The following is a 17,805-nucleotide window of genomic DNA, read 5'->3' as shown; positions in this document are numbered from 1 at the left end:
TCACATTTTCAGGGATTACAATGTTTCAGTAACGATATTTTGTGTAATCTCCCATCATTGTCGTATTTATTACCCCATTTGCTGGATAACTCACATTATGTGCTCTCTGCGATTGCATATACTTCACGTCACCCGTCAAACGCGGATCACATGATCTGTTTCTTCAATAATCTCCCATATCCTCTACACGACTGCTACGCACTTCTCTCATACCACGTGGTGTCTCCTTCCCTGTATCCACTGTAGTGTCTACAATGACTATTTACTCTGCTGTGTGTTCCCCTGACCTATGTTCAGATTTAACAGTATTTGGATAGGTCTTCACCGCTATCACAACTGTTAACAGAAACACAATGTAGTCTGGTCCCTGATCTACAATAGAGACAAAGAGGCAAACACTCCTTACCTGAGCCTCCTTTTTTAAGGCTGCACGATTTCTTCTTGGGATCCAGTTTTCCGCTTTTCAGCCACAGATCAGACAGTAAACAGCCTCTTTACACACAACAATTCAGTCGGAGGTCTTTTCATTCAAGAAGAACCATTTAGGCAAATTCTCCTGCGTAGATGTCTAACCAGCCATGCACTCTGACCTGTAGCTTACCAAGGGAATTCGGATTACAAGGATCACAATGTCAAATAAGTTGTTAAAACCAGACTGTAGTTATCAGTAGGCTTTTCTAAGTGACAGTCAATAACACAGGAGGCTCGGGTTCAGAAAGTTTTAGTAGTGTACACAGGCAGGCTAAATCATATACAGTCCAAGTATGAGAGTTTTGTCTGACTCTATACAGTAAGCAGTTTCTTTATATAGTGTTTACAATCAGCTTTTGCCCACCTTACTGACGTGGTCAGTCACAGGGCATTTCCATCACTATGGTCCACAATAGTCTATACATACGTGGGTGCTGGGGTCGTGCTTTTAAAATGTTTTCCCATGAGAATAACACAGCCTTGCAAGGCACCTTGTCAATTACACTGTCCTTCTGTGATTGTAACTGTTTCAAGGACCCTAGACTGTTCTGATACAGTACTCAGTTAATTTCTTAATACGTTGCTTTGTCTCTCTGGTAAGGAGTTGTACTGTTATCTTCGATTGAGCTCACAAGGCCATCCTCCTCAGAGGAAGGGGTGATGTTATGCATGTACATACATTTATTGTTCTGTAACCCAGCAGATAATTAATGCTGACAGACATAAGCCTGCTGTACTGGTTACTGCCAGGATCAGAATTCCATCACACTACAGCTTAGCTTCACCAATTATATGCAGGCTTACTTTTACTGCCATATTGTACGGTACAATTCAATGCATTATATAGTATTTCGAGTCTAAACTGGCACTTCATATGTGTTTCTATATATATTTTTCGAACAACATCCATCCGGCCATATGCATGTTGTTCCATCCTTTACCTTGACCGTGTGTATTTGGCCATCCGGCAACGCTACTCTCCACATGTGATGTCCCACCTTCCCCTTCTTTGCCTGTAGCACCCTGTTAGGACGTCCTGTTTGATAGGCACGTGTTCCGCTATATGTGATCGACTTCACTGCATAGCTAAACATCGATGCGGTGGTTCAACAACCCGACTTGTCCACATGTGTACAGTTATGTGCACCGTGTCGTATGCAAACCTATATGGTTTCGACGGGTACATACCACATGCGGGATGTACACATTCTGCAGACACATTCACATGCAGCCATTTACATATCTGTACCTGAGGTGGGTTGGTGACATGTGGGGTGCGTGTTTGCCGTGGCATTGCCTAACACAAACATCTTACCACATTTCAGGTATGCACATTGTGTGTGGGTGTATAGCTGCACACGGATGCTAGCAGGTTAGGGTGCACAGGTGTACATGGGTGGGACTGACATGTACAATGAGGCTATTGTGTATTACATCTGAATGCATGGGTTCTGCTTCTGGATATTACACTTCAACATACGCCATCCAGTGTATGCGACAGAGACGTTGCTGGGTGTGGGATATGTTGCTATGCACATGTTTGCCTGTGTTTAAGGTATCTTGATTCCTTACTGTTGTTATGTCGACACAGCTACCCGGCTATGTACTCTCACAACTGCTTGTGACCATTATGGTTGGCACCTTTTCCAATGCCCATAGTGGGGCATGTTATGTGGAAACTTCGAATTTGCAGGACTACACATACCCACGGCAAGTGCAGTTGACAGAACTTCACTTGTTTGCCATACTATAAGCTTATTCTGTAAGCATTTGGGTTCCTTATTCATTTTCTTATGCCATGTATGTGTTTCATATACAAATGTATATGTTTTATACTACTATTACATGTATATTGCGGGAATATTTTTGGCAGGGGATCTGAGGTCATTTTCCATTTTTCCGATTGTTGCAGGGACACAACTGTCCAATCAGGGACTGTCCATGGCACATTGGGACAGCTGGTAACCCTGGTGACCATGCCCATGTCTGACTTTACAGGCCGACACATACACACGGTCACTATATAGCATAGAACTTCACTTGTTTGCCTAAGTAAAAGCTTATTGTTGTGGCAATTTGCTTGCTTATTCTGTTTCTTGTGACATTTAGGTATTTCAGTTACAGAAATAACCAATTCATGCTACCATTACATTAAATACGGGATATCATTATGTCCTACAATCTTAGCACATTTGCCATTTTAATACGTTTTTTCGGGACACAACTGCCCATAGAGAGACTGCCCCACCCAAAGTGGGACAGGTGATGACCTTAGTCGCTGCTCCTATGTCGGTGCGGCGCGCTGACATGCTGCTGTACACCTTCTCTGAGTGTAACCACTGACGGTGCATTGCGGGACAAACTCGGTCATATGCGTATCCTTTGCTCCTTGGATGGGTACACTTAAGCCTTCGTGGCTTGTATTTGCTTCTCCGTTTATTTGGGACGGGTACTATGCTGCATACTCTATGTGCGTTTCATTCTGCACGGGACCTGGCTGCTGCCATTACTATTATGGGCGGACCGTGGCTGTCAGCACATTAGGTTGCTCACCTCATGCCGGCTTAGACACGCCTCCAGACGCATCCTACCTGGGCTCACTCACGTACGCACGTGTCTGTGGTTGCGGTGCACTCTCATTAATATGCATATGGCGCTACTGCACCGGCTATTCACTGCACCGCCGGCGCAGACCTTACGCCGGCCTTGCGCCGAGCTTCTTGAATCCCGGGGCCTATTTTTTTATTAGCAAATATTCAGTGGGAGTCAAGAAGTCTGATGCTAAAGCAGCTCTACGTTCTGTTTTGAATGAAATTTACAATGATTCATTGCTGACTTTTACATGAAGATGAGCTGTCTGCAGGTGCAAACAATCTTGAGAGTTCTGAGCATTGTTTGCTGAGGGAAATGCAAATTTAAAGGTACAATGAGAAGCAGGATGAAAAACAACTTTTTAAATTATGGGAAGTAAATAAGAGATAATAGCCTTTCTAGCAACCTTAATACTTTAATAGAACAATGTAAAATTTAGTTTTATTTATAGATAGCCAGTGCACTTTTCCTTAGGGCTAAAAGTTAATGTTTTCTGAAACATACAAGCTATTTTTTTTCAAATCTAGAAGGGGAACTGAGATATGAAAAGAGCAGAAAGCAATCAGTGTAAATGGAACATAGGCTGTAGCATGCTTTTTAGCATGGATAATGTTAATTGTAAGTTAGGTAATATCTGTGGGTACAGCCAGAGCCAGATCTTGGTCAAATGGGACCCCAGGCAGGGTAGTGGATTGGGGCTCTCCCCTACACACACACACACACACACACACACACACACACACACACACACACACACACACACACACACACACACATAGCAGCCCCCATCCCCCTGCAGCCATTACAGTGTCCCATTACTTGGCTATTTCTCACCAGTTACCATAAACATTGTTCAAACCTGTCAGTGTGCATACTATTTTCTTATTTACTTCTGCAGTGATTACAGATATATGTATTTAATTTAAAACTTTTATTTCAAATTTTATAGTACAAACACTGATAAACATTTGCCAAGGAAAACTATGCAGTCTCGCAATGAAAACAGATTTAGCATTAACTATAAACTTTTCTTCCCTTGAGACTCACAGTCATTGAAACTACAGTGAAACCTACATTCAAAGAAAATGCATATGGCCACTGGCTGATAAAGTTTAAAAGTGGGCTATTTTCAACCCATAGGCCCCTTGCACACATTTTTATGACCATGCAGACATGCATGTGTTCTTTGATTCACATTCCTGATTGTATTAAATTACATTCCTTGTATAATAAAGCACAACTTGTTTGAGTATGTTTTAAAATTGTAGTTTTGAAAATTTTTCCAGTAAGCAATGAAACAAAATATATGAACCAATAATGCAAAACTGCCCATTCAGAACATTTCAACCATAAAAGGCCACTCAATATCAGTCAATATGCACAATCTCTGCAAAAGTAAAAGTCGTCTGAAGAATTCCACATTAAAAAGGTCTTTAACTAATGAAGAGGTTACTGCTAGTAAACAATTTTGTATGTCAGTGTTTCAGCTACAAATTCAGTGCCTGCTGCCCTTAAAGAATAAATTGCTTAGGTTACATTAAAATGGTAAGCTGTAATATTGCAATAGGGAATGGGTGATAAACCAACAACAGGTTCATAGTTACTAGGCATCTCATCCAATGGAGGACAAACAGGACTGCAACACTCCCACTCCCCCTTAAAGTACAACACAGTATTAGCAATTTGTCTACATGGTGTGGGAGTACAACCCATAGCCTTCTGCATCAAAAGCAAGTATGCTACCTGTTGTGCTACTAACAGTGCTTTTAACTTCTATAATACAAGCAGTGATGACCACTTGCTAAACAAAATGGTTGCACATTGAAAACAGACTTAACATGAACAGAAAGAAATAAACTTCTCTTCCCTTGAAGCCCACAATTCCTTGAAAATGCACTGAAGCTCACAACTCCTTGAAAACTCACTGAACCTCACAATTCCTTGAAAATACACTGAACCTCACAATTCCTTGAATATGCACTGAAATTCTATCCCTTGAAAATGTAATTGGTGTAGAGGATTCAGGCTCATCTTCTCTAACTGTAGTACAGGGTTTGAGCCTTAACTAGGGCATTTCACATAGACACACACACACACACACACACACACACACACACACACACACACACACACACACACACACACACACACACACACACACACACACACACACACACACACACACACACACACACACACGTGCCCACAGTCCCAAAGTACGATTAAGTAATTTGTGTATACTTAGCTTAATCCAGAAGTGGCAGGCAGGAGCATTCATTATGTATAAATTCCATAAGCAGACAAGGAAAAGAAGCAGCAATAGCAGGAAGTTTGTGCATCGACGTATGCACAGATGCAAAGGCCAAAGAGTGTTCATTCTCTTTAAGAAGAATGAATGCCCTTAAAGAAGAAATTTATTTTTTTTATTAAAAAGAATGTTGTGGCAACCCCCTGGCTAATGGGCCCTCTCCTACCCAGTGGGCCCTAGGCAACTGCCTAGATTGTGTAGTGCTGGATCTGGCTCTGGGCACAGCTATTGTTTCAGGTAAATTGTTTCTATCTGAATAGTTACACATTTTTTTGAAGATGCACGTAGTTTTGTGTGTTTGTTCTAATAGGGGATGGTGTGTTTTGAAAATGTGTAAAGTTTGTGTTTGAGGGTTTTCATTAAAACAAAAATTCTAGAAAAAATGTGACAGATTGAAATGGAGATGAAAAAAAACAACTATGTAAAAGATTAGCCTGCCAAGCATTAGTGTGTACATGTAAAAAGAAAGTTGGAAATACACATTAAAAATGGTATGTATAATAGGTGGGAACAACCATAATAGCTACCATATCCATATTATCTTGGAATATAAATGGATTTACAGATATAAACAAAAAGTAAAAACAAAATGAAAACTCCAGCTAAGCTAGAACTTCCAATACATGACCTCCCAAACCTCTTGTATCAGAGGCACATGGGATATATGCAAATGATCCTTATGAACATAAGGTGTTTCAGCTAATTGGTGATTCTGAATGCCCATGACTTGTTTCGTCATTTTAATGGACAATTTCAGGCCAATAAAGCCAAACCCCAATAGCAACATATTTCAGCCTTGTTATGACCTCATCAGTACAGCACAAGCAAAGTGTTTGACTAAGCATTAGAAACACAAGGCTGTTATACCCAGCTGATGTCCATTATCATTAGGGTCACTGCAAAAATATCCCAAACAACAAACTAAAACAATGAGCGAAAAGGTCACTGAAAAACCAATCAGTAAAAACAAAATGAAAACTCCAGCAAAGCTACAACTTCCAGTGAGTGACCTCCCAAACCTATTGTATCAGAGGCACATGGGATATATCCAAATGATCCTTATGAACATCAGGTGTTTCAGCTAATTGGCAATTCTGAATGCCCATGACTTGTTTCATCATTTTAATGAACAATTTCAGGCCAATAAAGCCAAACCCCAATAGCTGTGGATATGCATATTTTGGGAGGTCACTCATTGGAAGTTCTAGCTTTTCTGGAGTTTTCATTTTGTTTTAACTGATTGGTTTTTCAGTGACCTTCTCACTCATTGTTTTATATATAAGCAAAAAGGAAAAAAAGTATCATATTATATTAGGAAATGCAGAGTGCAAATAGTAATGCTGCAGGAGACACATTTGGAAAGAAATGAGCATGTGAAATTGACAAGAAAAGGACTTCAGGATGGATTTTCAGCAAAATATTAGGATCAAAAGGAAAAGGGAAGCAATTATACTAATTGCTAGAGGAGCTCCAATAGTGATAGAAGATGAAAAAAGACAAGAATGGTAGATTTGTGGTAGTAAGGGGCTATTGGAAAAGGAGGATTACACTGGCATGTATTTATATTCCATCAAAAACTGGTTATGGAGATTAATAAAATTTTGGGAGAATTAATCAGCTTTCAGCAGGGAATGTTATTAGTCTCGGATGGAACTTGATTTACAATAGTGAGAATGTATCAGTGGATGTAGAAGGGAAATATAACAAAAGAGGGTAGATTTCTGAAAGATTTTTGAAAATATTTGGCATGGAAGATGGGAATTCAGTAGTAGGAACTTGGAGATAATTTGCATATTATTCCCCAAGGTACAATAATTGGGCTAGACTAGATAGAAATTATATTTCACATAAATATGTAAATTTGATTGAAAGCTTCAACACATAACTATTTCAGGTCATGCACCAATAAAAGCCTATATAAAAATGCAGGGTACTGAAGAAAAATGAGACACTGGTGATTTTCCACCTACTTGTTAAAAAGAGAGGAATTTAAAGAATGGGTAGTAAAAAGTATGTGACAGTTGTTAGAGAAGATAGAAACATCTTCAGAAGTTATAACTAGTGAGGGGGAATAACATGAAAATGGGGTTATAAACAGCATAGAAATAAAAGAGAAAGGAGTACACTAAAGAAGTAATATGAATTACCTGAGTGGCTGAAAAAGGTTAAAATATTGCTTAATAAGAGGAAACTCACATAAGAAGAGGTACAAAATGCAGAGTGCTAAAAAGAAAATAAGGCAGTATCTAGATAATATGCATGAGTTTAGAAAGGTTGCTATTTAGCAACTATTTCTTGATAATAAATCCAGAGCACAAAAAAAAATATCAAAATGATTTAGGCAACAGAAAGTAGAAATGGTTGTCATTAAACTTAGGGTACAGGAGCTCATAATAAGAAAAATAACCACAGATCCTGTAGAGGTATTAGAGATATTTCAGGAATGTTATAAAAAATGTGTAAAGCAGAGAAATATAGAAACCAAGAAGGAGCAAAAATGGAAAAGTCATAAGGAACATCTCTAGAAATAGATGGTATTCTTGTGGAAGTTTGGAATTTAGGAGGGAAGAAAGTTATAACGATCCGAAAGATTTTATTTACCTGTCATTTAAAAGGAGGGGAAGCACCAACATCTTGGAAGAAAGCTGTAGTAGCTGTATTCCCTATAGATGGCAAAGACTCATCAAATCCAGTTACATATAGACCCATTTAATGTTTAAATTATGATTATAAAGTGTTTATTTATGTACTAGCTAAACAACTGTTAAAGGTGTTGTCAAATTGATAGATACGGATCAATGTGTTTTTTGGATGGGAGGCAAACATTTGACAACATTAAAAGAGCATTGATGATCCAGAGAGAGGTAGAATGTTAGAAAATGCTACAGTTGTTAGTGGGTGTTGATGCAGAGAAAGCATCTGATAGCGTTAAGCTGTGATTTTATGAATGGGGCAATGGCAGCATTATCATCCCCTGATACAGCAATGAAGTTAGGAGAATATATGGAGGACTGGAGGCAATAATTAAAGTGGGAGGGTTCCTCTCTAAGTTGTATTTGAACATAGGAACCAGGCAGGGGTGTCCTCCTTCCCCTTTGTTATTTGCTGCATATTTAGAGTCATTGGTAAACGAAATAAGAGACTCAGAAATGCAAGGATATAATATGTATAGTAATCAAGAAAAGTTGGCTTTATATGCAGGTGATATTATTTTGTATGCAATAAATTCAGAAAAGGACATTTCATTGTTGTGGAACATTTTGCAACACTTTCAAGTCTTTTCAGGATATAAAATTAATGAAGATAAAACAAAGGCTATAGCCACATATCATATACCCATACAAGAATTGGTTCAGCAAAACCCATATTTTTGGGGTATGGATTCTACGACTTCTGTTATGGAAGCTTAGGATATATGGGAAGAGACTAAACAAAAGATAATATAAAAACTGAGAAACTGGAAGCTCTTGATTATGGATATGGATTGTAAGATATAAGTAGTGAAAAGATTTTTAGTCCATTTAGTTTTATATACAGGTCAGGCATATTTTTATCAAGCAAAGGAAAAGTTGTAGAAAATAATTAATAAAAGTTGAAGGAATTTATCTGGGAGGGGAAGAGGACAAAATTTAAGTGGGATAAATTGATCTTTCCAACAGAGCAAGGTGGTTTTGGATTTCTTGATTTGAAGGGATATTTTAGAGCTACACAATTAAGGCTCACATACATAACATAAGCAGAAGGTTATATTTCAAAGTAGAAAGGGATAATGATGAAGCAGGGGGAGGTTCAAGAAGTAAAGAGAAAGAGAGAAGAGGGGTGCCTTTGAATGCAGATCGTTAAGGAGAATAATAGCAACCATACATAGTATTACATTCATAAAGTAGTGGAAAGTATTATAAGAACTAAGCCAACCTAAAAATGGAGAAAGGAGATGTTGCTAATAGAGATGACTGCAATTAGGGGTACAGAAGATAGGCAAGAGGGGGCTGGAATTTACTGGAGAAGAATGTCAAATTAACCAAGCTATTAGGAGCAAATAACTAAAGATGTTAAGGTAGTAGAGTGGGATGAGCCAATGAAGGCATTTGGACTGCAGGTTAGAGACTGCCTTCCCTACCATGTATTGAAATCAGAGTATAAGCAAAGAAAAAGTGATAGGGGAATCCTAAATGAAAGACCTACTCTGGTAGAGTATTTAATTGAATATAAAACAGAAGCTGTTATGAAATAAAGGATAATTAGTAGGGCATAGAAAATATTGCACTATATTAAAACCAGTCAGTCCACTGAGGTTAGAAAAGATTGGGATGAAAGACTGGAAAAACAATTTGCAAAAGAACAATGGGAGGATATACGTATGGCTCCCAATTATGTAACAAATTCCAGATGGTTAAAGATTGTTGCTTGGAAGTGTTCACATAGGTATTTTTATACCCCAAGCAAACTTCAAAGAAATTTTCCACAGGTGGATAGCAAATGTTGGAGATGTGATGGGGAAGAAAGAGATTACTGAGAACATATGTTTTGGGAGTGTAATGAGTTGACGGAGTTCACAAATTCCATACAGAGTACTATGTCAGAAATATTGGGTGAGCAAACGGCTTTAAGGAAATGTTTATTTTGAGCATGATCTGAGTTTCTTACACATAGTGATGTCTTATTAGGTTTAATTCTGTTGGCTGCCAAAAAATAAAACAGTTACGAGAAAATGGAAATCAAAGTCTAAGCCCACTTTGAAGCATTTAATATTATAAAAGAGGTAAACAAACAGGAAGAAGTATCTTTAAAAAAGGGAAGGACCAAATTACATAGAAATAAATGGAACCTGTGGGAACAATACATGCAGGACAATGTTCAGGAGGAGGAATGAGGTTTAAAGGAAAGCAGGAATTCAGTAATTTATGTAATGTTTGACTGATGATAGTTACAAGGAGAGAAAATATGTGATGTATAATGTATGTAAATGGAAAAATGTTAATATGGTTTGTTTTCTTTTATATTAGTGTATGTTTGCCAGTGTCTTAATTGACAATTTAGTAAAGGTGTTTAAACAAACATAAACAATACCGATAATTTTATATACTATGTTTCCCTGTGGATCACTGCTGTTCTGCTAATGTTGTGAAATATTTTCCCCTACGCACAAAACCACACTGATTCATATGCATCATCTTTGGTAACACCTTTGCTATTCTCTTAACTAGCATAGACAGTAAACACTTTATAATAATCATGGTTTAAAATTTAAATGGATCTATATGAAGCTGTAGCTGAAGGGTCTGTACCCTCTTTGGATAACAAAGCCACCACAACTTTCTACCAAGATGTTGATACCCCCATTTTTTAAATATTGTTAAATAAAACCTTCCAGATCTTTATTAGTTTCTTTCCCCTCTAACTTTCAAATTTACATGGGAATGCCATCTGTTCCTGGAGACTTCCTGTTGATTGATTATAAATCACCATTTTATCTCTTCTCCTCCTGTATTGGATAATAATTGTTGAGTCTCATCTTCATCTAACTCTGACATAATTAAGTCTTCTGTAATGATTTCCATTCTGTGCCTTTTCTTCTTTTCTCCTTTCTTTTGCTTTATACAAATTTTCATAAAATTTAAAGAATATCTCTAATACTGCTATAGGATGTCTAGATATTTTATTTATTTATTTAGTTATTTTGTCATGGGTTCCTCAAGTTTGACTACATCTCCTTTTACTTTTGTTGTCTAAGTCATTGTGCTACAAGTTTTAGCACTCTTGAGTTGTTATCAAAAAATAGTTGCTTAATATCAACTCTTCCAAACTCAAGCATAGTATCAAAATGCTTACCTGTTTTTAAATTAGCATCCCAAAATGGTTCCTGCTCTTTTTCTGTGAGATTACCCTTCTTCTGAAAACTTTTAACTTTGTCATCCTCTCTAAATAATTCTTATTATTTCTTTCCCATCTTTCTCTCTTTCACTCCCTCTGTTTCTCTCTCTCTCTCTGTTATTTCTACAATTTATTTTCATTCTGTCCTATTCACTAGCTATCCCATCTGAAGTAATTTGTGTTTTCCATAATAACCTGCATCTATATCCTAGTTTTTATTGATGCATGATCTAATATAGTTATTGCATGTGTTTCAAGCTTTCAATTAAATACACATGCTCCCGTGAAATACAATTTCTGTCCATTTTAGCCCAGTTATTGTATCTTGGTGAATGATACTTAAATTCTGTTTGAGTTTCTGCTACCCATTTCATATTTTTCATACCTAATATACTCATATACTTCTTCAGAAATGTATTCTTTTTTGTTACATTTCCCTTCTGGATTCCACAGACAGATCCTTACTATTGCAAATCAGGTTCAAGTCCTCACTTATAACCCAAAAATTCTTTTAAGCTCCATAATAATAGTCTTAGGTGGAATACTTACACATGCCAGTGTAATCCTCCTGTCCCCTACCAATAAGCCCTTTCTACCGGAAATCTACCATTATGCAGGGGACATGGCCAAGATGGCAAACTGCTAACAGCACAAAGTCTTAGCTCTGCTTTCTTAATAATTTTTTTCTTTGATTTTCCCTGTCAGAAGTTTTATTGACTGTTGTGACAGAATGAGACACTTAAAAGTGAACTCTCAAAACAACTCGTTGATAAAGGAACTACAGTCCATAATGGGAAGTATCCAGGAGCTTTCTGTTAAATTTGATAAGCTTAACATAAAAATGGACAATATAAAAGAAGATTACAAGAAACAAACAGAAATCTTAGAAGAGATCATAAAACAACAATCTGTTCAGATCTCAGCAATAGAAGACACATTAAGTGATCTGGATAGCAGAATGGAGTGAGAATACTTTGCTTCTGGAAAAACTAGAGGACCTAGAAAGTAGATCTAGAAGAAATAATATTAGGATATATGGAATATCAGAAGAGGAAGAAGGAGACAGTATGTTGCAGTTTTTAGCTAAGTGGATGCCTAAAATTCTTAATCTACCAGAAACTCTCTCTTTTGGTATTGAGAGAGCCCATATATTTTGTGAATATTGGGGAAAGATGGGTGAATGCTGCCAGCCTAGTCAAATAGAATTTGATACATAATTCGATGAATTGTATAAATAAATGTAAAATACAGGCTTATGTTCTTAAATGAAAGAAAACACTGTAAAATGTGAACGTCAAGATTATTGCAACATTGCCATCTACTATAAGGAAAACCAAGCCAAGCATTTCAAATGTTCTTTGAAGTTACGATTATCTAAATGGTGGTGCCAAAGTGGCTAGCTGAACACATTCTTTCTATTGCCTTAACATACGGAATAATTGTTTGAGTATACATGTGAAATGTCTTTTATTGTTGTAGTTTCCTGAGCAGGTATTAGCTTGCTAAATAATGCAGTTTGTTTGCCTGGGAACTCCAGACTAAGTGTCAAAATGATGTAATGTGAATACTGGGAAAACCTAAGTGTCAAAATGATGTAATTTGGGAGGGCCTTAGCAGAGCTGTTTGTTAGTGTTTTAAAAACTATTGCTCAGTGAGAGACTGGAAGCATTTTTTCTTGGACCATCAACCCCAGCACTGCTTATGCTCCTTATATCTGTAAGTAGGATTATTTCACTGTGTTTTCTCTTAAGAATAGCTAAAGATTAGAAAGTTAGATTGTGTTTTTCTTTGACCTCAGACCTGTCCTACTGTATTATTTTAAGTTTTTGTGTGATCTCTGAACTCTTAGATATCTCTGTGGTGTAGTAATATTGTCTTGTGTTTTAATTATGTATTATTAAATATTTAAAAACCTTTACCTGTGGCTGGTTTGTGTAGCGATAGTAGGCTCTAGAGTACATTGCATATTTATAGAGGTTATCATAATAAGCCACTCTAATAAGCCTTAGACTGAATAGTCACATTACCAATTGGATAATAATATTGCACAGTAATAATTGGACACCCTTTCAAGGGCCTTTGGGTAGCTGACAATTGTTAGCTGGTGGTGGCAGAAATTACTACCCTATAGTCTGGATAAAGGGGCACAGCTAGAGAATCTGTGTCAGCCTTTCCCAGGAGTGTCTGTGAAGTTATATAAATACTTATCTCAAAGTGTGTGCGGTGTGTCAGCTACCTAGGCACGGGCACAAAGCACTGGTGGGACAGAGAGGGTACTGGAGTTTAGCTTGCCAGCTAGGCTGAGATCTGGACCCTATAGCTGACCAGTGGGGAGTCTTATTTGGGACCTGGAGAGCAAGGGACAGCCCCAGATTGACTGTGATCTCTGTGTGCACTTAAGGGAAATTGTACTTTACTGTATATTAGTTATCCTTTCCTCTTCTATGAGACAATCTCCCTGGTGTTATTGGTAAGGATTGAGGCTCCTTGATTGCTGGGCCAGGGCATAGTCATCACATAGTGGTGGCAGTGGTTGGGATAAGATATCCTTACACATCTGTTTGGCAGTGGTGTGGGTAGAGTGAATCTTGTAGCTTATGTGCAGTGATCTCTGAAGGTGTTTTGTACTCTAAATCAGCCACGCAGTGTATACTCAGAGTTCAGATTACAATTGTTTTATTTATTTTGCTAGCTTAGTTAGTCACGATGAGCAGGCAGCATGTCAGCAGAGGGTATGGAAAACTGACAAAGAGCCAGCTGGTGGAGATGTGCCAGGCTAGGGGACTGGTGCCTGGAAACCTGACTAAGGCAGACCTGATTGCAGCCTTGGTTACAGTTGCATCAGAAAACAGCATCCATGAGGACAATGAGACTGACAGTGGAGATGCAATATCCTCGGAGAATGGACAGCTCAACCTTTCTGCGAAGGACAATCAGACTGGCAGTGGAGATACAATATCCTCAGAGAATGGACAGCTCAACCTTTCTGCAGTGGACTTAAAATGCCAGCTGGAGCTAAAAAGACTAAAGTTGGAGGCCAGGCATTTGGAGATAGAAGCCAAAGAAAAGGAGTATCAGAGGAAGCATGAGAGGGAAATGCTGTCTCTTCGCTAGAGTCATGGAGGTAATGGGGAAGGGAGTAACTGGACCCCAGAAGCACAACAGGTCAATAAATTTCTTCCGCAATTTAAAGAGGGGGATAATTTTGATAGTTTCATTCACATGTTTGAAAGGGTATGCAAACAGTATAGTGTTGACCAAAGGCTCTGGGTACGGTTCCTGACCCCCTTACTCCATGGGAAAGTTGTAACTTGTATATCACAAATGCCTGGCTCTGCCTGTTTTGATTATACTGTTGTAAAGAAATGTCTGTTAGAATGTTGTAAGCTAACACCTGAAATGTATAGGAAAAAGTTTCATGAGCATAGATGCAAGGCAGATGAAAATGTATGTGAATTTGTTGCTGAACTGAGCACTTATTTTCATAGCTGGGTGAGTGGATGTCAGGTCTCCACTTTTGAAGGGCTGGCAGACCTTTTGGTGAGGGAACAAGCCCTTTGCACTTTGCCTGAGGACATGATGATATGGTTAGCTGATAGGCAATGTGCTACTTCAGATGAGTTGGGTAAGAAGGGGGACCTATACCTGGCCAGTGGGGCAGTCCTGCACAGGAAGGGGACCACCAGTACTGCTCATGGGTCTAAAGGAACCCATGGTGGGCAGCACAGACTGCCCCAACAGAATCTGCCAGTATCAGGGGAAGCCACTAGTCCAGGTACATGTCCAGGAGCTAGGGTAAATGTTTTGAATGCAACCAGTGGGACCATGTGGCATACAGGTGTCCACGGAGGCAAGGTGAGGAACCAAATGTGAGGGAGCCAGTAAGTGGGAAAGACAAAATGCCAATAGTGGGTTGTCTTGAGACAACCGGGGTATGGAACTACCATCCTGCAAATGTCCTGAGAGGGAAGGATTTGGATGAGGCAGTCCCATGTACTTATGCAATTATATGCAGTGAACCTAGGAGACAAGCATGTGGGTCTTATAGCCTGGGAGAAACCCAGACAGACTTCATACTTGCAGCCAGGACTGCTGAGGTGGTTACTTCAGGGTGGGAGCTGCTCTGTAGCAGTGAGATTGAAGGTGAACCACAGCTGCTTGGGGGTTCTGATGTTCCCTTGGACTGAGTAACTGCAAAGGTAGAGGTAGGTAGTAGTACCCAGGCTGACAGTGAGGCACCACTGTCAGAGGATGCCAGACTTCCACTGGAAGGGGAGCTAGGAAGGGTTACAAGGAGGGAGTTGAGACAGGCTCAGCTCTCAGACCCTACATTGCAAGGCCTGAGACAGGTAGCTAGGGAGGCACCTGATTTTCAAGGGAAGGGGGACTCTATATACTTGGACAAAGGGTTACTATACAGAGAGTGGACCCCTGAGGGAGGGCTAGAAGGTGAGAGAGTACAGCAGTTGGTAGTGCCTAGAGCCTACCATCTGGCACTTCTAGCCATAACCTATAATATTCCATTTGCAGGTCATATGGGCATAAAATGTACAAAGAGGCATATTATGCAAAACTTCTATTGGCCTGGAATTTCCAGAGATGTAACAGGGTACTGCAGGACCTGTGAGCAGTGCCAAAAGGTAGGCAAGGCAGGAGACAAGGTGAGAGCTCCTTTGATTCCTTTGCCTGTGATTGAGGAGCCATTTCAGAGGGTAGCTATGGATATTGTGGGTCCTCTGAGTACCCCTAGTTCCACAGGGAAAAAGTATATCCTAGTGGTAGTGGATTATGCTACACGATACCCTGTGGCAGTGGCTTTGTCCTCCATTGAGGCAGAGAAGGTGGCAAATGCTTTGTTAGAGATTTTCAGTAGGTTAGGTTTCCCAAAAGAAATACTGACTGACCGAGGTGCCAATTTCATGTCAGACCTGCTGGCTTGTCTGTGGAAGTCCTGTGGGGTGAAGCACATGAAGACTACCCCCTACCATCCCCAGACTAATGGTTTTGTTGAGAGGTTGAACTCTACAAGTCCATGCTACGGGCATTTGCAGATCAGTTTAAGAGGGAGTGGGACAGATATCTGCCCCATCTATTGTTTGCTTACAGAGAGGTTCCCCAGGAATTCACAGGTTTTTCACCCTTTGAGTTGCTGTATGGGCATAGGGTGAGGGGACCTCTAGATTTAATTTGAGATGAGTGGGAAGGTGAGTGTGAGTCTCACAATGAGTCTGTTGTGGCATACATCTTAAACCTCAGGACAAGGCTCAGGGAACTCATGGGCTTGGCCCAGGAGAACCTGGCAGAAGCCTAACAACAGAAAAATGTGTGGTATGACAGGAATACTCGAGCTAGAGAATATGCTGTGGGGCAGCAGGTAATGGTTCTCATTCCCATCAGATACAACAAGCTGCAAGCAGCTTGGGAGGGACCCTACAAGGTGGTAAGAAAGGTAAGTGATGTTAATTACATGGTGGAAGTGCTAGGCAGATGGCAGGGGCACAAATTGTACCATCTTAACATGATGAAACCTTAATAGGATAGGGAGGCCCTTGTGCTGAGTATTTGCATTGGATTGCAAGAGGAGTCTGAGGGAGATCTGGGGACTGATCTCCTCAGTGTGGCTCAGGCTGATACCTCAGTGGAAGGGGTGGCAATGTCCCAGCAGCTATCTCCTACCCAGGTTCAAGAAATCCAAGCAGTGTTGCAGGAATTTGGGAACATGTTCACTGGGAAACCAGGGAGCACCCACCTGGTGCAGCACCAGGTGGAAACAGGACCCCAAAGGCCTATTAGGCAGGCTCCTTATAGGGTGCCTGAGAGAGTCAGACAGACGTTGGAACTAGGGGTTATTGGAGATGTTGGAACTAGGGGTGATTCAGGAATCCAACAGTCCCTGGGCCTCACCAGTGGTGTTAGTGCCAAAGAAGGATGGGAGCACCAGGTTCTGTGGGGATTACAGGAAATTAAATAGTCACACAGAGTTGGATGCTTACCCCATGCCTAGGACAGATGAGGCCCTAGAGCAGCTGGGTGGGGCTAAGTATCTTACAACCATTGATCTTACCAAGGGTTACTGGCAGGTGCCCTTGACTCCCAGTGCTAGAGAGAAGTCAGCCTTTGTGACTCCTTTTGGCTTGTATGAGTTCACAAAGATGCCCTTTTGGATAAAGAATGCCCCAGCGACTTTCCAGAGACTGGTGGATAATATCCTAGCAGGAGTAGGAGGGTGTGCCCTTGCTTACCTAGATGATATTACCATCTACAGCCATTCCTGGCCAGAGCACATTCAGCATGTCATGAAGGTGCTGGGCAGACTACAGAGGGCAGGGTTGACCATTAAGTTGAGCAAATGTCAGGTGGGTATGGCAGAGGTGTCCTACCTAGGACATAGAGTGGGGAGTGGTAAGATAAGGCCAGAATCTGCCAAAGTGGAAGCTGTTCAGGCATGGCCTGCACCTGTTACTAAAAAGCAGGTGAGAGCATTCTTAGGGACATCAGGGTACTTCAGAAAGTTCGTCCATAGTTATAGTACCATAGCTGCTCCCCTCACAGACCTAACA

The 17,805-nt window shown here is 40.0% G+C and overlaps 1 protein-coding gene across 1 annotated transcript in view; it reads left to right on the top strand.

Moving 5' to 3' along the window:
* ZFR (zinc finger RNA binding protein) overlaps positions 1 to 17,805 on the top strand; it is a 1,793,456-nt gene that overhangs the window by 377,574 nt on the left and 1,398,077 nt on the right. Inside the window, exon 10 of the mRNA XM_044085369.1 lies at positions 11,951 to 12,208. Within this exon, the coding sequence (XP_043941304.1) occupies positions 11,951 to 12,208 (258 nt within the window). The remainder of the gene's footprint in view (positions 1 to 11,950; positions 12,209 to 17,805) is intronic.

The sequence above is a fragment of the Protopterus annectens genome, chromosome 1.part1 (assembly GCF_019279795.1).
Source record: "Protopterus annectens isolate FY-2018-M chromosome 1.part1, PAN1.0, whole genome shotgun sequence".
Classification (NCBI taxonomy): domain Eukaryota; kingdom Metazoa; phylum Chordata; order Ceratodontiformes; family Protopteridae; genus Protopterus; species Protopterus annectens.
This window is presented reverse-complemented; position numbering and strand designations above follow the sequence as displayed.